Source organism: Ostrea edulis, chromosome 4 (assembly GCF_947568905.1).
Source record: "Ostrea edulis chromosome 4, xbOstEdul1.1, whole genome shotgun sequence".
Taxonomy (NCBI): Eukaryota; Metazoa; Mollusca; class Bivalvia; order Ostreida; family Ostreidae; genus Ostrea; species Ostrea edulis.
In genome coordinates this window covers 19,795,267-19,818,209 of record NC_079167.1, presented here as the reverse complement: position 1 = coordinate 19,818,209, position 22,943 = coordinate 19,795,267, and the positions used below count along the sequence as shown (strand labels likewise).

The 22,943-nt window shown below is 33.7% G+C and overlaps 1 protein-coding gene across 4 annotated transcripts in view; it reads right to left on the bottom strand.

The window, feature by feature from the left end:
• Window positions 1-20,075, bottom strand: part of LOC125669527 (UDP-GlcNAc:betaGal beta-1,3-N-acetylglucosaminyltransferase-like protein 1) — a 38,187-nt gene extending 18,112 nt beyond the window's left edge. For 2 of the 4 annotated variants that reach the window (XR_007367901.2, XM_048904087.2), the window contains exons 1-9: window positions 19,747-19,904; window positions 16,501-16,617; window positions 12,762-12,858; window positions 12,458-12,522; window positions 12,310-12,375; window positions 11,472-11,567; window positions 9,300-9,395; window positions 7,434-7,558; window positions 6,746-6,881 (exon numbers count right to left, since the gene is read on the bottom strand). Coding sequence is in view for 3 of the 4 variants with exons in the window: in XM_048904087.2 (XP_048760044.2) it covers window positions 6,746-6,881; window positions 7,434-7,558; window positions 9,300-9,395; window positions 11,472-11,567; window positions 12,310-12,375; window positions 12,458-12,522; window positions 12,762-12,858; window positions 16,501-16,617; window positions 19,747-19,758 (810 nt within the window). In the remaining variant the exon portion in view is untranslated. Of the gene's footprint in view, window positions 1-6,745; window positions 6,882-7,433; window positions 7,559-9,299; window positions 9,396-11,471; window positions 11,568-12,309; window positions 12,376-12,457; window positions 12,523-12,761; window positions 12,859-16,500; window positions 16,618-19,746 lie in introns of all 4 variants that reach the window. The other 2 variants (XM_048904088.2, XM_048904089.2) reach the window with 2 other exon arrangements.
• Window positions 20,076-22,943: the final 2,868 nt, after the last annotated feature.

Here is a 22,943-nt window from a genome sequence, read left to right as displayed (position 1 = left end):
TAAACAGGTATCCAGTGGACAAGTATTGTGTTGCTAACCGGTGTCCCTGAATCACATACAGTGGTCAGGCAGGCTGTCGTGGGTATTAGAAAGTGCTTGTCCTTTCCATTTGAAAGCTTCTGCATTAACAAAAAACAATCTGTGTTCTAAGTCAAGTCCCATTATCATTCTGATACAGGCAACATGTGTTAGGGTATTTCTAATTAAACCATTGATTAAACATAAACTTTGGCCTGATAACAATCCAATAAACACCTCCCAAATACTACCTGTCTGAAATTTTCACATATTGAATTTTTGCATTATTTGCAGTACACTAGAATTCTATGCTGTTTAATGAAACACAGTCTTGTTCAGCTGATGGACAACATCTTGTCCACGGTACAAATGGTTCAGATGGTAATTAGTACCCTCATGGTAAGCCATCACGATGATGGAGATTTTACTCAGGCACTAAATATATATAACCTCCAATAAAACCTCTCTCATTAAATGCTGATAAGTTACTCTGTCTTTATTAGTTTTACTCTTGAACTTTTTCAACAACCATTAAATTTCAGCAAAACAGCTCCTTACTTCTATAAAAAGTTTTTTATGGGTATTTACCATTATATCTGAAAACAACAATATCTGAATGCCTTTAATGACCCCCTCTACCTTCATTAGTTGAGGTATGCTCAGGTAAACGTTCACCTCAGGTCACTGAGAACTACCCCACTCCAATTTCACTTGACCACGCTTTAGCCAATTCATTTGTTTTGCCCCAACAACTTTAAAAATGGAAGATAAATCTTATTTTCAGATCTTATCACTGAAAGTCCTTTCATGTTGGCAGTTTTAGACATGGTCACTTGTTAAATACACATGCTCCTGAATATCCAATCAAGAAGTTAGTGGAGATTTACACAAACATAAACCACCAACAAGTATCAGCTGTACATGCCAGGTTTTGGAGAGCAATATCAATTTCTGCTTTTCTCCAAGAAAACTTTTATTTTTTCATTTCTCCACTTTTGCACTGCAATGCACAGGGCCTTGCTGTCATTTGCAGATACAATTAAAATATGAAGTTCATTTTTTAAAATACACGAGGGTATGAACGGCAATGCTTCATGCCAGCATACTTCATGTAAAGTATGCTAGCTGGCATGAAGTGTTGCAATTCATACCCTCAAGTATTTTCAAAAATGAAATTTACTTCTTATATTTACATTTTACTTTCCATTCTGTTGGAATTCCCAGTCATTAAAATAGACATACTATATTTATGAAAATTCATATGTGCCTTGTAAAAATATCAAATGCAAAAACATTGGACAGGTAAATATATTTGTATACAAGTTTGCTAATTCAGAAATTGGTTGACAATGACTTTGTCACAGAAACTTGCATTTTTATGACCTAGTTCTCTATTAAATTACCAAACTAAGCAAGCACAATGATGATAAATTTCCAATAGTGTAACATCTCCGCAAGCCAAAAATAAACTTTATCAACTGAGTACTCTCAGAATGTTTAGAATATTTTTCCCTCTTAAAGGGACTGGTTCACGTTTTTTGAAAGAAATATTTTTCATATCTTATATTAATAATTAAAAATATGACTCATTTGATGTTGACAACCAAAATTTGGACTGTCTGAATGCAGGGATAAGAGTAATAGCGAGCGAAGCTCGCGTCGCGAAGCGACGCGGCGAGCTCGCTCCAATGATTACACATGAGTCACGTGATTTGCTCTTCATCAGCTGAAAAAAGATGAGTATCACCCATAATGCTTCCGAAAAAATGTCGCCGTCACTGCGGTATACTTCATTGACAAACCCGTAATTAAAATAATTAGATTGCTTAGAAAGTACCATATAAACGTTTTTAAATTCCAGACAAGCGTTCTCACAGCTTCAAACATTTTGGTTTTGCTTGGTTTGAGAGAAGAAGAAAAAAATTGCAGCTAATATGACGTCACAATTTGTAACTGTTTACATCAAGCGCATTATGTTTCCCGCGTTAAATGAAGAGGCGGATAAAAGTCGTGTTGCAAGATGTTAATGGGCTTCGCTCATCTCAACGGTCACACCGTACAACATATTATTTTAGCTTTGATTCTGTGTTATGTAAACAAAGACTCTGAGTCTTTTTATGTAAACAAACAAACCAGTGAAACGTTAATTTTATAATTTAAAGCGTCTTCATTTTGTACTTTCACAAATTTTAATTTTTAAATGACACAATTTACCTAAAGTATACTTGAGATGTGATATATAAAATAAACTTGGATCAATATCCATTTATTTTGAAAACTTCGTAAACAATAACACACCTCAATCTTTGTTTTCAAAACAAATAATAAACTCTTTATAATGAGCTTCTGTCATGACGAATTACCTTAATTTTTTGTGAAACCTTCTAAACATATTAAACTAGATTTTGATCATTTAAAGTGAAATACAAAATTTGGTGGAAAATCGTGAATCAGTCCCTTTAAGGACTTTTGTGAGTTTACATTTTCACGCCCTCTACATAGAAAACCTGCTTACTGCAATTGTGACGTTAAACACACTACTGTCATTAAACGCAACACTTCTGTTTTGTGTTTTAGATGTAAATTTTGACATTTTTTATTTTGATACAGTCAGTTAATGTATTATTCATTAGAAGTACATACTTCTAATAACGTACACAATAAACATTGATATATTAAATGTTTATTCAAGAATGTTTAATATATACCTGTTCCCTGACTTAGATACATGCAGGGATAAAAAAGGAAACTGTTCTTTATATTAAAAGCAAGTGTTCATTATACGCATGTAATTACATTACTAATGATATGCATGATGTGATGGTTTTTTCAAATTTACCTGTTATGTAATATTTACAGTTTTCCAGGTAGAAACTAAATTTTAACCCATTCCCCAGAGTATTGTCTATTTCTTTATCATCAAAACAAAAGTGGAAAACTCAAATTGATCCTTTCTTTAAAAAATTGTTAACAAATTCCATGAAATTATCTATTAACCAAGGGGTAAATCTTTTTTAAATGAACAAATCAATGTATTTCAATCTGAAAGTTAATCATAACATAACACTAATTTTTGTGTTCTATGGTCATTTACATGTATCACTTTAATGATCTGAAAATAATGGAGAAGGATGGTTGTTTTACGTCAGAGCTGCTTTGGGTTTTTACATTATTGTTTTTCATTCAGTTTTTGTAATATTTGTGTGTTATTTAGCTGTAATTCATATATGGTAAACTATAGAATTTGGGGCTACGTCCTTGAATTACATAACGATTTCCTGTTCTAAAAATGTCAATTTGTTTACCCTGCATGTTTTGATAGTAGTAGTAATGTTATCATTTTAAATCAACATAAAATAGTAGTTTCAGATGGGCATTAACTGCATAAAAACAGACAAGGATTGAATCTGCTTGTTATCTTCTATTCATAGAATATCATTTGTATAAAAATCATTGTTTTGTCTTTACTGTACACCAAATTTTATTAATAAGCAAGAAATTTTTGCGAGGCTCACAAGAACATTGTTTTCACAGATATTTTTCCCTGCGAACCAGGACCCAGTTGCACGAAAGTTAATTAACTTTAACTAACAGTTAGCTTGTCATTAACTCTTACAAGTATACGGTGATAATTAGACGTTAATTTTCAGTTAAACTTAACTAATTTTTGTGCAACTGTGTCCTATCCTTTATTGTCTCTTGTACTTTAAGATTATCTTAGTCACAAAAATTAGTCACCATGAACCAGTTTATTACTAGTAAATCGCAAAATAAAGTAAACGCAAATAGAAGTTCACTTACAGTATTCGACATGATTAGACAAGGGACCGCAACACATAAAGTGAAATTTTTTACATTTACATTTCCAATGTTTTTGGCCTTGACATTTTTACAGATTGTAATGATAGACATTTTCTCATGAATGTGTACTGTTGCAGTTGTGAACAATACACATATGAATACAACACTAACCTTGATAAATATAGTGCATTTGTGATTATTTTTATATACTTAGTGCTCTTACATATAGCTCTTACAGTGTTGTTAACAAAAACAAAAAACAAAAAAAACAACAACAAAACAAAAAAATACAAAAAAAAAACCAAACTATTAACCTACTGTTTGTTATTATGCCTATGTCCTTTTTATGTATTTTATTAATCCTAAGGGTTGTTTTAAATTGTTTCATATGTTATTAGGGTAATCATATCATTACAGTAGGCGCTATATGTTAATGATGATAATTATGTATTTTAATTCTGACACTATGAATATTTTATTCACATGTATGTGAACATCGATTTTATATTATCTTTTGTTTCACATTTGTAAAGCGCTTTAGAGAACTAATGTTGATAGGGCGCTATATAAATCTTTTAATTACAATTACAATTACATTTGTACATCTATTTTTGAAATTACATGAGGATATGAACTGCAATGCTTCACGCCAACATACCTTTCATGAAGCTAACGTGCCAGCATGAAATTTACAATTCAAACCTTAACGTATTTCAAAAAATGAAATTTATTTCTTTTGAAAAAATTATTCGACCAGTGACTGCAATATACAAAGTTGAAGCTTGGATTTATTCAAGATGTCATTTCATCTGAAATATATTTCAGATGCAATGACTGAAGAATAAATCCAAACTAAGCTGATTTTCTAGATTGGGATTTTTCATCCCGTCAACTTCATTTGGTCTAAATCTTTCATTTCAGCAAAGCTATATTAGGGGATTTTCAAGGTGTTATTCAATGCTACTTTAATTGATGCAGCAATTGAAATCAAATTATTCACTCCAATCCTTCTAAATATCAACAGATTAATCATGAATCCAAGAATACCACACCTATGTTGTGTTCAATTTCACAATTACCTGCAAAGTGGAATGTAATTTTGGAAGCTGGGAATTGCAGTCGATTCATTGTTCTCAAATCAATCCCTTTCTTTCTTTTATAGGTGGCCCATTTTGACTTTTAACATAAAACCTCATTTAACCGGTTTAATGTGTTACATTTCCTGATTCACTGAATTAACAACATCCAGAGGAAACCCTTGGCTGGTCCTCACTACTCACTGATTCAGATATCCTTACTACTCACTGATTCAGATATCCTCACTACTCACTGATTCAGATATCCTTGCTACTCACTGATTCAGATATCCTCACTACTCACTGATTCAGATATCCTCACTACTCACTGATTCAATTATCCTCACTACTCACTGATTCAATTATCCTCACTACTCACTGATTCATATATCCTCACTACTCACTGATTCAGATATCCTCACTACTCACTGATTCAGATATCCTCACTACTCACTGATTCAGATATCTTTTCATTTCTTTGAAAATAAAATTCTGTATTCACTTAAGAATCACGATAAACAAGTATCACACTCACTACATGCTTTGTGTTGGAACGACATTCAATACCTGTAACCAATAATACAACAATACATTGTATAAATTGACAAAAACTGTCTCAGAAGTAAAACTCTGATCTATAAAGTCATACTCCAACACTACACTAAAACTCTGATCTATAAAGTCATACTCCAACACTACAGTAAAACTCTGATCTATAAAGTCATACTCCAACACTACACTAAAACTCTGATCTATAAAGTCATACTCCAACACTACACTAAAACTCTGATCTATAAAGTCATACTCCAACACTACACTAAAACTCTGATCTATAAAGTCATACTCCAACACTACAGTAAAACTCTGATCTATAAAGTCATAATCAATAATTGAGAGACTCAAACTGTAATATCTTAACTTAAAGATCCATTTCTGGACCATAAGTTAAATATCTATAGAAGTTGAGCCCAACCTTTGGATGGATAATTCTAAGGGAAAAAAGAAAGATTTTCTGGTGCCATTTAGGACACCAACTTTAAAGAAGAGAGAGAGAGAGAGAAGGGGAGGGAGGGAGAGAGAGGAAGAGAAGGGGTGCAGAGAAATGTCATCTACGATACTTAGATAGCTGCTGCTGGAGAAATATTAAGGTTTGCCCCTGTACATGTACCATGCATAAAAGAGGGGTGTAGAGGTCAGAGTGCAGTCAGACTGTAGAGGTCAGAGTGCAGTCAGATTGTAGAGGTCAGAGTGTAGTCTGACTGTAGAGGTCAGAGTGCAGTCAGACTGTAGAGGTCAGAGTGTAGTACGACTGCATCAATTGATAAATATCCTTGACTCCATTGCAGATTTCACACATTCCTCGTGAAATGCGGGTTGTTTTGTTCCAAACCATTTTTAATGATTTCTGCAAAACTGATAAACTATCATCTATCTAGATGACCAAAGCTCTTCAAGCACTTAGTAATAAAAATATTTTCCTTCTTACATGTCGGGTAGATTTCAGTAAATAAATTCTGAGGCTTTCTGCTGCCATGTTTTTAAAAAACCAGAGGCAATAAAAAAATATTGACAGGTCATTACTCATCATGTGAAAAGTCAATATTAATCAAATGATGGTCAATAACAATGATATACACCATACAAGTATCTAAAGTCAGTAAGCTGATGTATGCTTTGTTAACAGTCAATCAAAATTATTCAGATTGTTTAAATGTATAATAAAAAGTATTAATATAGTATTCAAATCTCTCACAAGTTTGGATTTGCCTGGAAATATCCTTGATGCCTTTATATAGTACAGTGAATGTTTCACGAAATTATATTGTACTCAATACAAAAAAAATGCAAACCTTCTTCTGATTGGCTGGGGTCAAAGATCTGTAGAACTTCCTTCCTTGTTTCCCAGCATTCCAGATTGTAAAGGTTTGCCATTTCTGTAACACTTGTTTCTGTATATACTCTATTCTTATTTTCCAGATCGTATCTCTGAAATATACATTTGTATATATACATTTGTATATACCCTGACAATAAATCTACAGTACAATCATAATATACATGTACACCATTCTTATTTTCCAGAATGTATCTCTGAAATACAAGTTACATTTGTATATATCCTGACAGTAAATCTACAGTACAATCATATTAGATTTCTTTTTCACTGCAAACAGGGAAATTTCATCCATTATCATTTTCACCCAATAACAAGTATTTTTAAAATTTTGTCCTTTTTTCAAAACTCAACTAATCCTGTATTTCCTACTTTTGAGTAATGAGTCAATAAAAAATTAACAAGTTTTAAATTTGCATATCTATGATAAGGGCAAGAAAGGCAAAAATAAAATGGAGTAGAAAGATTTTCTGTGTATTGTAAAATATTCATTTTCTCTCTAACAATTATTACAGTAGTTTCTGAACCCAAATATGAGTACTACCATCATTAACCTTTGTGAACACATTATACAAATGCATCCAAATTTTCTTTAAATCAGCAGATTGTATACCTAGTCCCTTCAGATGCTGACAGTAACTTACTCATGTATAGAGAATGTGGTCGCCCCAGGGTGGTATCTGTACATAATAAGGTCAGCGTCCACTCGACCCAGCCCCCCTCCCAGCTCCAGGTGCTGCAGGAAGAAGATTAGATCCTCCGGTACTCCCTAAAAACCACAGGAGTGGGTAAAGCCAGAAACTGTTACAAGTTAACAAATATCAGCCAATGAAATCTCATAACCTAGAATTATAATGACATGACCTACTAGTATGTCAGTTATAACCCATAACAAAAGCTCTGCATGGCGGAGCATATCCCCTTGTCTTAGGAAGAGGGCTCAAATAAGCTATTGCCTGCTGCCCGATCCCATTCACTTTGTGAATAAAATATAGTTTTAAAAATAAAATATCCCCTTGCAATAAGTGTCTGCAAGCTTTTTCTATAAAATCCTCTGGTGACCTTGACCTTAAAATCAAACAGGTTTTTCCTCTCTTGATACCAAAGCTACATGTGAAGTATTATATCAATTAGGCAAAAAATGTGGCCTTTAAAGAATTATCTTGACATGACTTATGTCAGTGATAACCTAGAATTATATTGACTTATGTCAATGATAACCAAGAATTCTATAGACTTATTATGTAAGTGATAACCTAGAATTACAGACTTATGTCAATGAAAACCTAAATTTAAATTGACACTATTTATGTCAGTGGCAACCTATAATCATATTGACACAATCTATGTCTCAGTGATTTAGTTATATTGACATGACTTATGTCAGTGATAAGCTAGAATTATATTGACTTATGTCAGGGACAACCTAGAATTATATTGACATGACTTACTGTCAGTGACAACCTAAATTCATACTGACTTATGTCAGTGATAACATAGAATTATATTGGCTTATGAATATGTCAGTGATAACCTAGAATTATATTGACCTATGTGTCAACCTAGAATTATAATTACTTATGTCAGTGATATTTTTGAATTATATTGACTTATGTCAGTTACAAACTACATTTATATTGATTTGATTTATGTCAGTGACAACCTAGAATTATATTGACCTATGTGACAACCTAGAATTATATTGACATGACTTATGTCAGTGACAACTTAGAATTATATTGACCTATGTGACAACCTAGAATCATATTGACCTATGTGACAACCTAGAATTATATTGACATGACTTATGTCAGTGACAACTTAGAATTATATTGACCTATGTGACAACCTAGAATTATATTGACATGACTTATGTCAGTGACAACTTAGAATTATATTGACCTATGTGACAACCTAGAATTATATTGACATGACTTATGTCAGTGACAACTTAGAATTATATTGACTTATGTCAGTGATAAGACATTCTTGCAATATAATGACATGACTAAAACTGGTCAATCAAGTCACACTTCTAAGATGTCAATATAAGGCTAGAGCATTGTGGTTTTTTTTCTGATTTACAACCCGTAGGAACTGAAAATGCAGCCAACAAGGGAGGAAAAAATGAAAGAAAAACAAAAATACAATGGAACCAGATTATCACAGTCTGTTGAAATATTTTGAATATGGTATTTCAAAACACAATGTTATATCAAGATGGTAGATTAACTTTGTCACATTTTTTCAAAGACATGAAGTACTGTTAGAAAGAACAGACCTGCACATGCTATTTTTAAAATAATACACTTGCTTGATTGACAAAATCAGTGTTGAAAAAATGAAAGTTGCATGACAGTCTGCATACAACATAGCAACACTGAAGAGTTTTCTGAGTAAAAAATGATAAACAAACATAAAATACCCTGGTACCCAGTGCTTTCTTTACCTTTAAATTTTGCAAATCACAAGATTACGAAACATATGTTTTATTGTAAGCCTATACCAACTTTTCCACCTTCATTAAAGCCTCCAATTTTGTTGAACACGGATCGATGACAAAACCAGGTTGGCATGATGAGGGTCGGACCATGAGAAGTGTAGATCTATACAAGTAAAAACAAAAAAAAAATTTAACAAAAGGTGTCATTTTTCAAATGAAAACATCAACCACAATGCCCAGCCTGAAACTGTAAACTTAGCCATTGTTAACATTACATAACACACTGAGTCTTGATAATGCAGATTACTTCTGTTTGTATGAACAAAAATTGAATTACAGTATCAAATCTCATTCATCTCCCTGCTGCAAAATTACACATCAGACTGTCAGGGAAGTTTTTGTCATGCTTGTTACTGTCAAGCATGCAAGTGACACTGATCAACACAGCATAATAGCCAATGGAAATTCAAACCACGTCACATGCTGCAGATGACATGGAGCTCTGCTTCCAAACTTAACTCCACTGTTTTGTGTATCTGTCAATTCATTGCATGTTTCTTGTCACACATGCTAGTCATATCTGAAATGCTAACTAATTCTTTCAGGGGAAAAAAGTCACCTAGATCATTAAAACCTATTTATCAAAATATGTTTGTAATCGCTGACATGGGTATTAGGGGAGAATGGAGAATGCGGTTGGTATGGTGACAGGAGAGGTGAGTAGCTACATCAACGTTCAGATTAGCACCACTGTTCACTGCTTCAACTGAACGGCAGTGTATTCTTACACATATCGCTTACGTGGTTAATAATTTATGTTTGTTTGTTTACCATTGGTATCTGGTGTGAATTTTTTTCCTGACTGCGTTATATTTAAAGAAATAGTAAAGCTCATTTTGGTGGAAATTTTTTCTCATGCCAAATCATCTTATTCCTTTTTAATATAATTAAATAAGATATATGAATGATATTTTTCAATTTTGAAATGACTGCATGTTTGTCAAAAGTTACTTTAAGAGCTAACTTGTAAAGCAGATTGAATGTTAATTTGTTCAAGAAGCAAAAAATCAGGGGACATAATTTGAGGATATTAATCATTTTAAATTTGGAAATAAATGCAGACGAAATGCATAAAAATATTATCATTTGTATGAGTCATTTGGACTCATTTTAATTCTTTCAAAAAATCTTAACAATATGACTTTTACTACATCCCTTTAACCTTAAATCTACTTTCCACTAGCATTTACCAAAACTTTCTACACTCAGTCCACTCAATCTAAATAAAACACATGATTTCTGACATGGCAGCTCTGCAGCAAGGGATAAAAAGTTATAAAAAAGTTCTTCCTGTTTACATTGACATGTACATGTTAAAATGACCACAACAAGAAGAAAGTATCTGAATAAAGCTAATTCTAATTAATCTGAATATAGCCAATTCTAATTAATCTGAATATAGCCAATTCTAATTAATCTGAATACAGCTAATTCTAATTAATTTGAATAAAGCTAATTAATTCTAATTAAAGGACAAGATTCAACAACAATTACCATATCTAACCTTGACATTTTTGCATTATTCAGTTTATGAACAGTCAGTAACATAATCTGAAAATTCATGTACCCAATTAGTATTTTTGTTTTGGAATATAACATCACAAAATTGTTTTTTGAAAACTGTCTATAAAATGTCAATTTCTGAGGCAGTTTTAGCTTAGAAATTATGGGTGCCATGCAGAAACCAACACTTCAATAACATATTTGCAACATTGGAATATAAAATTCAATATACCAACTCAATTTGATTCTAATTTACACGATGTCCAAACTTACTTATTTAATGATAAATTTACATAAAAACCTCTGCTATTTACCTAGTTTTGAATTTTAGTCTTTTATCTATTATCATTCATTCCAACTCTGACACACTCAACACTTTCTAACAAATAAAAAGGTGAAATTACATATCTATCAGAGATATCTTATCCCTAAATACTCATACACTGACTACACAGAGTTTTCATGCTGTTCTGGTGGTAACAAAGGTGACCTATTCTTCCTTTATGTATTATGTGAATGCTGTGATAAGATTTGTACACACTGCTTGTGTACACAAATCATCCCATTAAAGAGTTCAACAAAAGTAAACAACTATTAAGTAACTCGGAAATTGTTTATTGGTATTTACCTGCAAGATAAGAAATAAGCAGGTGTGGAAAATCGTCTGTCTGCCTACCTGTGAGTACAGTTGATCATTGGTCAGATTATTCGCCCACTGCGTATATCTCTCCGTAGAGCCTGCTGGTTCTCTGTGGAATTTGCTTCCAATAATCTACAGAAAAGACAAGTGTTTCCTATAATCTATAGAAAAGACAAGTGCTTCCTATAATCTATAGAAAAGACAAGTGCTTCCTATAATCTATAGAAAAGACAAGTGCTTCCTATAATCTATAAACAAGACAAGTGTTTCCTATAATCTATTGAAAAGACAAGTGCTTCCAATAATCTACAGAAAAGACAAGTGCTTCCTATAATCTATAAACAAGACAAGTGTTTCCTATAATCTATAGACAAGACAAGTGCTTCCTATAATCTATAGAAAAGACAAGTGTTTCCTATAATCTATAGAAAAGACAAGTGCTTCCTATAATCTATAAACAAGACAAGTGCTTCCTATAATCTACAGAAAAGACAAGTCCTTCCTATAATCTACAGAAAAGACAAGTGCTTCCTATAATCTATAGACAAGACAAGTGCTTCCTATAATCTATAGACAAGACAAGTCCTTCCTATAATCTATAGACAAGACAAATGCTTCCTATAATCTATAGACAAGACAAATGCTTCCTATAATCTATAGACAAGACAAGTCCTTCCTATAATCTACAGAAAAGACAAGTGCCTCCTATAATCTATAGAAAAGACAATTGCTTCCTATAATCTATAGACAAAACAAGTGTTTCCTATTATTTATAGTTTTGTCCACACAAGGAGTACATATGACATTGTATATCAACAAAAACTCTAAAGGCAGTTAAGAGATATCTTAACAATACATGAATAAATCCACTCACACTGTTGAGTTCTGATTTAGCTGCCTGGTACTGTTTGGACACTCGATCTGATGACATCACATCGTCCTTCAATGAGCAGATGAAATGCATATACTGTTGCTTCATCTCACACACTTTTCAAAATTCATTAATCATCGAATAAACTTACAATGTCTTGAAAACACAGGTAGGTTCCACTGCTCTGGTGCACAGCTTGGTTCTTGGCATAACCCACTAGAGAAGAGGAAGACATATTTGCACTGTTCATTAAATGAAGGGAGGCCTAAAAATAAGCTAATCCTGCACCATAATCTCATTCATTTATTCAATAATGTATTATCTCAATTGATAATTTAAAGATTCATGATAACAAAGATGAAATTGCTTAATTGATAAAGTTAAACTAGATCAATAGCTTTTGCTGAAGAGATATTCAGAGAGACACATCATTCATTAACTTAAGACATACTTGCCTCCTCTGGGATTTGAACTGTGACCTCCAACAACTAAAGAAACTGACTTCTGCTTCAGATGTTCCTTCCATTCTCTCAGTTTAGTAAGTGTAGCATCCTACATTAAAATAATCCCAGTGTCGTTAACATTAAAATAATCCCAGTGTCGTTAACATTAAAATAATCCCAGTGTCGTTAACAACATTAAAATAATCCCAGTGTCGTTAACAACATTTAAATAATCCCAGTGTCGTTAACAACATTTAAATAATCCCAGTGTCGTTAACAACATTTAAATAATCCCAGTGTCGTTAACAACATTTAAATAATCCCAATGTCGTTAACAACATTTGAGTAATCCCAGTGTCGTTAACAACATTTAAATAATCCCAATGTAATTAACAACAATGGTCAGTTTTCACCCTACCCTTGTACATTGTCTTTGTTAATATATAATCCATAATTTGTTTCAACTTAACAAGGAGACAGTAATTTTGAGAAAATAATTCAGAGACATGCCAATCAAATATTTTTGTTTATGAGCATTTGTACTTTGTTTAAAGTGATTGCAAATTGTGAAGATTGTGCTCCGTGCAGTTAGGCACTGTGAAACTTCATCATCTATGAAAAATTTGTCCTGTATGTCAATTTTCGCATGAAAAAAGAACAAATAAATACATACACTATAAAAAAAATTATTTATGCAAGATAAAGCTCTGTGTTATTGAAATCAAATCAGTTACCTAAACGTATTAAAAAACAATCCCAGGATGTTATAGATATGCAATCCTGTTATTATGAAATCTGAACCATTATAGTCAGACCTTAAATTTCACCTGTATAGAGTTATTGAGATTCACCTGTATAGAGTTATTGACAGTCACCTGTATAGAGTTATTAACAGTCACCTGTATAGAGTTATTGACAGTCACCTGTATAGAGTTATTAACAGTCACCTGTATAGAGTTATTGACAGTCGCCTGTATAGAGTTATTAACAGTCACCTGTATAGAGTTATTGTCTGTCACCTGTATAGAGTTATTAACAGTCACCTGTATAGAGTTATTGTCTGTCACCTGCATAGAGTTATTAACAGTCACCTGTATAGAGTTATTGACAGTCACCTGTATAGAGTTATTAACAGTCACCTGTATAGAGTTATTGACAGTCACCTGTATAGAGTTATTGACAGTCACCTGTATAGAGTTTTTGACAGTCACCTGTATAGAGTTATTGAGAATCACCTGTATAGAGTTTTTGACAGTTATCTGTATAGAGTTATTAACAGTCACCTGTATAGAGTTTTTGACAGTCACCTGTATAGAGTTTTTGACAGTCATCTGTATAGAGTTATTGACAGTCACCTGTATAGAGTTTTTGACAGTTATCTGTATAGAGTTATTAACAGTCACCTGTATAGAGTTTTTGACAGTCACCTGTATAGAGTTTTTGACAGTCATCTGTATAGAGTTATTGACAGTCACCTGTATAGAGTTTTTGACAGTCACCTGTATAGAGTTATTGACAGTCATCTGTATATAGTTATTGAGAATCACTTGTATAGAGTTATTGACAGTCACCTGTATAGATTTATTGAGTCACCTGTATATAGTTATTGAGAATCACTTGTATAGAGTTATTGACAGTCATCTGTATAGAGTTATTGATAGTCATCTGTATAGTGTTATTGACAGTCACCTGTATAGTTTTTGACAGTTATCTGTATAGAGTTATTGAGAATCACATGTATAGAGTTATTGACAGTCACCTGTATAGAGTTATTGACAGTCACCTGTATAGAGTTATTGACAGTCACCTGTATAGAGTTTTTGATAGTCACCTGTATAGAGTTATTGATAGTCACCTGTATAGAGTTATTGATAGTCACCTGTATAGAGTTATTGACAGTCACCTGAATAGAGTTATTGAGAATCACCTGTATAGAGTTATTGACAGTCACCTGTATAGAGTTATTGACAGTCACCTGTATAGAGTTATTGACAGTCACCTGTATAGAGTTTTTGATAGTCACCTGTATAGAGTTATTGATAGTCACCTGTATAGAGTTATTGATAGTCACCTGTATAGAGTTATTGACAGTCACCTGAATAGAGTTATTGAGAATCACCTGTATAGAGTTATTGACAGTCATCTGTATATAGTTATTGAGAATCACTTGTATAGAGTTATTGACAGTCACCTGTATAGAGTTATTGACAGTCACCTGTATAGAGTTATTGAGAATCACATGTATAGAGTTATTGACAGTCATCTGTATATAGTTATTGAGAATCACTTGTATAGAGTTATTGACAGTCACCTGTATAGAGTTATTGACAGTCACCTGTATAGAGTTATTGAGAATCACATGTATAGAGTTATTGACAGTCATCTGTATATAGTTATTGAGAATCACTTGTATAGAGTTATTGATAGTCACCTGTATAGTGTTATTGACAGTCACCTGTATAGTTTTTGACAGTCACCTGTATAGAGTTATTGTCCGTCACCTGTATAGAGTTATTGATAGTCACCTGTATAGAGTTATTGAGAATCACATGTATAGAGTTATTGATAGTCACCTGTATAGAGTTATTGACAGTCACCTGTATAGAGTTATTGACAGTCACATGTATAGAGTTATTGACAGTCACATGTATAGAGTTATTGACAGTCACCTGTATAGAGTTATTGAGAATCACATGTATAGAGTTATTGACAGTCATCTGTATAGAGTTATTGACAGTCACCTGTATAGAGTTATTGACAGTCACCTGTATAGAGTTATTGACAGTCACCTGTATAGAGTTATTGTCCGTCACCTGTATAGAGTTATTGACAGTCACCTGTATAGAGTTATTGAGAATCACATGTATAGAGTTATTGACAGTCACCTGTATAGAGTTATTGTCCGTCACCTGTATAGAGTTATTGACAGTCACCTGTATAGAGTTATTGACAGTCACCTGTATAGAGTTATTGACAGTCACCTGTATAGAGTTATTGTCCGTCACCTGTATAGAGTTATTGACAGTCACCTGTATAGAGTTATTGAGAATCACATGTATAGAGTTATTGACAGTCACCTGTATAGAGTTATTGACAGTCACCTGTATAGAGTTATTGACAGTCACATGTATAGAGTTATTGACAGTCACCTGTATAGAGTTATTGAGAATCACATGTATAGAGTTATTGACAGTCATCTGTATATAATTATTGAGAATCACTTGTATAGAGTTATTGACAGTCACCTGTATAGAGTTATTGACAGTCACCTGTATAGAGTTATTGAGAATCACATGTATAGAGTTATTGACAGTCATCTGTATATAGTTATTGAGAATCACTTGTATAGAGTTATTGATAGTCACCTGTATAGTGTTATTGACAGTCACCTGTATAGTTTTTGACAGTCACCTGTATAGAGTTATTGTCCGTCACCTGTATAGAGTTATTGACAGTCACCTGTATAGAGTTATTGAGAATCACATGTATAGAGTTATTGATAGTCACCTGTATAGAGTTATTGTCCGTCACCTGTATAGAGTTATTGACAGTCACCTGTATAGAGTTATTGAGAATCACATGTATAGAGTTATTGACAGTCACCTGTATAGAGTTATTGACAGTCACCTGTATAGAGTTATTGACAGTCACATGTATAGAGTTATTGACAGTCACCTGTATAGAGTTATTGAGAATCACATGTATAAAGTTATTGACAGTCACCTGTATAGGGTATGTTTCTCCGACTTACTGTTGAGCCATCATTGAAGATAGATATCTCCAAACGTCCACTAAAATCTTGATCTCTAATTGCTCTCAAACAATCCTCAATCCACTTCTCTCCATTGTACACAGGCAGGATGATACTCTAAGAATAACAATAAACATAAATATGTACCACTGTATTATAAGAATGGAAATGTTTTGGGGCTGGATCAGGAATTGAGCCCCAGACCTCCACATTACTAGTCAGATTTTTTCACCCCTGGCAGAACAGTTACCATAGATGCAAGTCCAGGGGTGGTCAACAGCACCAAATGTAGTATAGGAAATGAGAGAATTTGGTCTGGGAATCAAACCCGAGACCCCTGCATTACTAGTCAGGTGTGCTCTTCCTACTGAATCATCCAGACCGATATCAATGGTCCATATAGCCCTAAATACTACAAAGAATTCTCAAACACCTGTATATGATATACTCATGCATAAATCTGTAGTAACATGAAGGGAGAAAATGTAACGGACAAGACCAGGATTTGAATACAGGCCCCTTGTATCTCTAGTCAGGTGCTCTACCAACTGAGCTATCTAGTCACCTGTGATCGAACCCAGCTGACCGCTACATTCCTTCCTCCTTTAATAAACGTCTTCACACTTTAATACATCAACCCAGGATTTTTATCCCCTGTCAGTTCCAGGGGCTGGTCTGAGGCAACAAATGTAACAGGAAGGGAGAAAATGCAATGAACCAGACCAATTTCGATCGCCAGTGGCCAGATATCTCAATACGCAACTTCCGAGATATCAGCTCTTCTGTGATAGAGGTACATTTAGTGTTCTGTTGAACGCTTGGGTGGGTACAAGATGTATATAGTATATAGACTAGCTATGTAAATACAGAAAAAATAATGAAAGTGTAAATTGTGTTTATATCAGCCGTTGGTATACATTAAACTGACCATATCAAGAATAATATTTAATTGAATTAGGGCATTAAATTAAATATGAAATTATTTTTTTATTTCCTTGTCTGCACAAGTAATATTTTAATCAAAGAAAATTGGTGATTATCGATTTTTGTTTGAGCTATTTTATTATTAAATACTAATAAACTTACTAATATTGTGTGTCCCAGCAGTTTGGGTGGTAACATGATGTCTGATAATCAGCCTTTAGGCAATATATGAAGGCAGCGATAAGCATTTGTACCAACCGCGTGTGGACGATAGTATATTTTGCGTCTCACTGTGCATAAGAGTTCCACAAAGAGAAAGAAATATTGGGCAACTTGGAAATTGCATATTGAAAGAGCACCTGACTAGAGATTCAGAGAGCCCGGGTTCAAATCCCGGCCTGATCAATTGCATTTTCTCCCTTCCTGTCACAAATAATATCTCTTTCTTTACATGCATATCCAAATTGAATGACAATAAGTTCTTGTGCACGCAACTGAAAATACTTAAGATACCGGAAAGATGAGTAAAAGAACTTTGTCATGCCTAGGGTTGGACACCAGTACTCGGTATCAATACTGTACCGGGGACTTGTTTCAAAGTTACTGGTAAAATACCGTTTCATTTCATACCAGTATCAATATCGGTATTTACATATCAATATATTTGTTATCCTTCAAAGTTAAAATTTAATCCATTCCTTGCATTTCTATTGAATATTCGAGTTGATTCCATGAAAACTACAAGCATGCTTTTTAATGTTATGCTAATCGACGAAATGCAACATACCATACCTCTGCTTTATATTTCAATTACTCAATATTTCAATTATTCAATAAACACTAGAAAAATACGATTTTCAATCAAGTGTATGTCAATTTAGCATTATTTTTGTTAAAGCTTTTAATTTAAACATTTTTTTTTTAAATACTGGAATACTAAAACATAAGTGATTAAAATTCATCAGGTTTTTCCGTATCTTCATCTATTAGTGTCACCATAATTGAAAAATTGTATGGAGTGAAAAGATGAAAAAGAAACACAAAAACTAAGTAAATTTTACTTTCATTACCGATTTTTTAAAGACAGTTATTATGATTTATTGAGTATCTTCTGATTTAAGATTGAGGAATCGGGATTGGAGAAAACCCTTGAGACACTTGAGACGTCAGACACTTTTATCACGATGATTTATTAGACTTACAAGTTTGGGGAGGGGTGAAACATGTTTCTAGAGGGGTTTTTTTCAGCAGACAAGCCCCTGTGCAGCAAATGAAATATGATGAATTCAAAAACAAGAGAAACAAACTCTTTAATTCAATTCAAAAGAAGCTTCTACCCGAAAATTATTCAAAATCCCCTCAGTATTTTTCAGCTAATAGGGGTAAAATAAATAGAATCCAAATTAAATTATGGACATTGTTATTTCATTTTATATATTTTTTTTACCTGATTGAAACTCGCTGTTATTTGTTTCTAATTCGTTTTTTCTTATAGAGGGCGAAGCCCTCTCGCGGCCCGAAGGAGCTTTCCCTATAGGTAACACGTATATACATGTTTAAAAGGAAAATAATGAAAACTTAAACCATACCTATGAAACTTGAAAATTTTGGTACTAATGGTGTCGATTCGAATATTAGCGCGTGGACATGTATTTCTCCATTTTGAATCTCATCTACCCCAGTTCACGTCGTTCTGAGATGTTACATAAAATTCGTAAAAGCATGTAAATCTTATTTTCTTAATCATATATAATCACTCCACGATTAACGCCATGTTTGTTGTTGTGGTTCAAACGCTATGTTTGTAAATTTGCTAAATAACGACGCTGAATATGACGTCACAATGTACTGTTTACATCAATTGCGTTATATTTCCTGCGTTCAATATGTAGGCAAATCAATTATCCAAAATTAGGATGCTTTGATACAGTTCCGTCCTCGTGATAACTTCGGGTTGTTTTTGTTCTGTTTTGGATATAGATACTAATGCCAAAATTTGTTTGCTTCGCCCTCAAACACGGTCACGCCGTAAAACATATTATTAAACAGGTTAAAAACCCCGGGGAAGTGTGATGTCATCTATTCATACCATACTCAGATACTATATGCATCAGTCATTTCTAGGTTATAGATCAAAGTATTGTTAAGAAGTATCGTATCGTTTCAAAATTATCGGTATTGTGTCGTGCCATTTCATCCTTAACGGTATCCAACCCTAGTCATGCCCAAATACCAACTGACTTAAATAGAACTTCGGATTTCTCGTGACATCAAATCTGTCTTCTTCTTATCTAAACACATCAACATGGATTGCATACTCACCACATCTGTCATCCGGTGCTATAACATTCACTCTCCAGTCGAATAATTAACTGTCGTGTATCTATTCAATAATTACATATAATTCAACGACATCAGACCTTACATACTGAGAAAATTCGAAACACAAAATAGTTTGTCGCCAGATATTGATCCCGATCTTTAATACAAACGATCCCGAGGTAAATTTGAATGCCCACGTTTTGATCCTTCTAGTTCACACATGAACACGCAAATATAAAAAATATGATGCTGTATCTAAAGTACTCTCTCTCTCTCTCTCTCTCTCTCTCTCTCTCTCTCTCTCTCTCTCTCATATGTCCATTTATCTCAAGCCGAAATAACATTTTTTTAAAAAACAAACATTTAAATTACCGATATGGTATATGCATAATTGCTTTTTGAAAAATCATTTTACATTATCTGAAATCAGGTTAGGAGCTAAGTCATGTCTGTCATTCTTTGGTTCCCATCATTGATATTACCTATATATCCAGAATGACAAACTTTATGTAACGTTATATGTACATATAATTCACAGAGCAAGTGAAAGTTTAGAATAAACAAAGTCACAGATTGTGTGATTTATTTTTTAACTATCACTTTTGTTAAGATTTACTCTCGCGTTTGCACGGTTTGAACTCTGCGAGATTTTTTCCGGTCGACGTCTCTTCTCTGAAATTTGACACTTTATATAAGTATTCATTTTCCAAAACATGGGTCAAATATTTTCCAGGGATTCTTTGTTGTATGCATCACAAATGATGTCAGCTTCCTTTTTTACTTTAAGCAAAATTCAGTGGTTAATATTTCTTTACAAACGTAACACGGAAGATTTCTAAAATCACTGGGCGACAAGTTTTTAATTTGCGCAGTTTCGCTACAACTTCAGTACAACTTCTAGCGATTGGGCAGGTAAAATAATTTTGTTTGCACGATCTTATTCATTTGAATAATTTTACGGGCATTCCTTAATAAAAAAAACTAAACAAAAGAAACTATGGACATGCGGAACTATAATTCGCGATTGACCGGACAGTTAGGTACATTCATCCCTGGCTAGTATTATATACGAGGTCCGACACCGGGGGTAGGGTCAGTCCGTCATCAAAACCTCCCCATGCAGAAAAAATCCCCCATCTGGAAAATGTACGGTCCGTAATTCTATCGCCAAAACATGTGTCTTCTCTTAAGTCTCGGGCACTTGATGCTAGAAGGCCGAAACCACGCCGCTGGGAACCTGATAAAAGATGTTTGTTTTTGCAGATTCTTTAGGAATGTCATGACTTAATTAGCCTACACGTTATTTTTACAGATACATTAACTGTCATTCTGGGTTCTGATGGCGTGTTTAACAGCTTAGGACAGATGTAAGACGTCTTTTTAACCTCTGAATCCGTGTATCTCCCTGCATCATAAATCTGGAATCAGCGGGGTGTATATTTCAGAAAGGTAACCATTATGGACATAAAATTGAGCCATTATTATGGTCAATTTTGCATAAAGGTAAACGGTAATGTCTTATTATGGGCTAAAAGCATAGGCCTGCAAATCCATGCGCCATTAAGAAAATGATAGCTTGTGAGCTTTCCGTTTTTCAGACGTGACAGGGGCTGCATTCTTGCAAACTCCTACCTACAGTAAAGAATAAAAGGAAACACAGATCTTTGCTTCAAGTAATTGTTAAAATGTTTCAATATGGCGTGTATCATTTTTCTACCCATTATGACGGTAAAGGAGTTTAATCCGTTATGCCCATTGACCAACCACAGTCCTCGGTAATGTTGAACAATACACAATTACCTGACCAGACCTCTCGTAAACCTAACCACCTTCATCAGACCCTCTAAATGCGGGGCGAGATGCATCAATGTATAATTAAAATACAGGGGTGCTTTTATTTGTAGACACAGGTGTTCTTCAAAAACAAGAATTTAATGTTCTAAATGTCCGTATTCTGTTACAATTTTAACACTGGCCGCGGCCTCGCACGTTTCTCTTTGTCATATTTGGTCATCCCGGGAGCCTCCGTATACCTATGAATATATATCATTCACCTGCTTTGTTCATATTTCAACAGAATTGTTTAAATATTTTGAAAGTGCCGTGTCTCCATGAAAAGGGAAAAGAAATTACGCTCAGCACTTTGTTTCTGTATTGACATTTCTATTGTGGCCACAACCCGTTAAGGTACCTACATCTGATTGTTTGTGAAGGATATGTATATATAAGTAAAGAACTCTTTCAATTTTACTTTTATAGGAACAAAAACAACGACACAGCTGTCACCAGAATAATTCACTTATATGGCGCCTTGACTTTGTTTGCTGCATTTTAACCAAAAAATCGTAGCACCATCACACACACCCCTCATCTGAAATAAGAATCAGAAAGTTTTGCCATTTCTGTTCCGATGCTGAACAATCCCATATAGTATCGTAGACTTTAGTGACAAATGTCTGAAGACAATTTAATCGATGTTAATCCGATCTTTCAATTCACTGAAAAATAAAACGCACATTAATTTGGCATAAAATCTGTCATCTCAGCTAAATAGCCATAAAGACAGTTGGTATATGAGAAGAGACGGCCTTCGGGTAAAATCACATGTCCTTGCTAGAGTGCCCATTTTCTGTGTAACAGATATGATGATAAGTAAATACCAAAATCTCCGTGAGAAGAAATGATTCTTTATAGCACGTGTGTATTTTGTCTCGTTCTTTTTACCGGATTATGAAGACATGTATTGTCCATTATAGGACAGAATATCCCAGACGAACACGCCAAACAACATAGCGACTAGTACTAGATATAAAACATCTTTCTTTTTGTGGTTTTTATCGTCAGAAGTAATTAATTTCTGGAGGAAGTCGTTCATTGTTCTCTGTTGGTTTCTAGCATATCTTAAATCGCGAGTTTGTTATCTTAGGATAGCATTTGGCGGGAAAATAATAGTGCTCACACAAAACTCTACACAAAGAATCATTGAAAGTAATGAATCTCTCTCTCTCTCTCTCTCTCTCTCTCTCTCTCATAGGGTATTGGCTTTAAACTGTCTTTAAAACATGTCTCATACAATCTGCGATTACTTACTAGGAACTAAAATAAGAATTGATGGATGGAAATACAAAATACTTCTGAAAGGTATTTCAAACAGCTACAATCATTTATTAAATAATGATTTATCACGGGTCGTGATC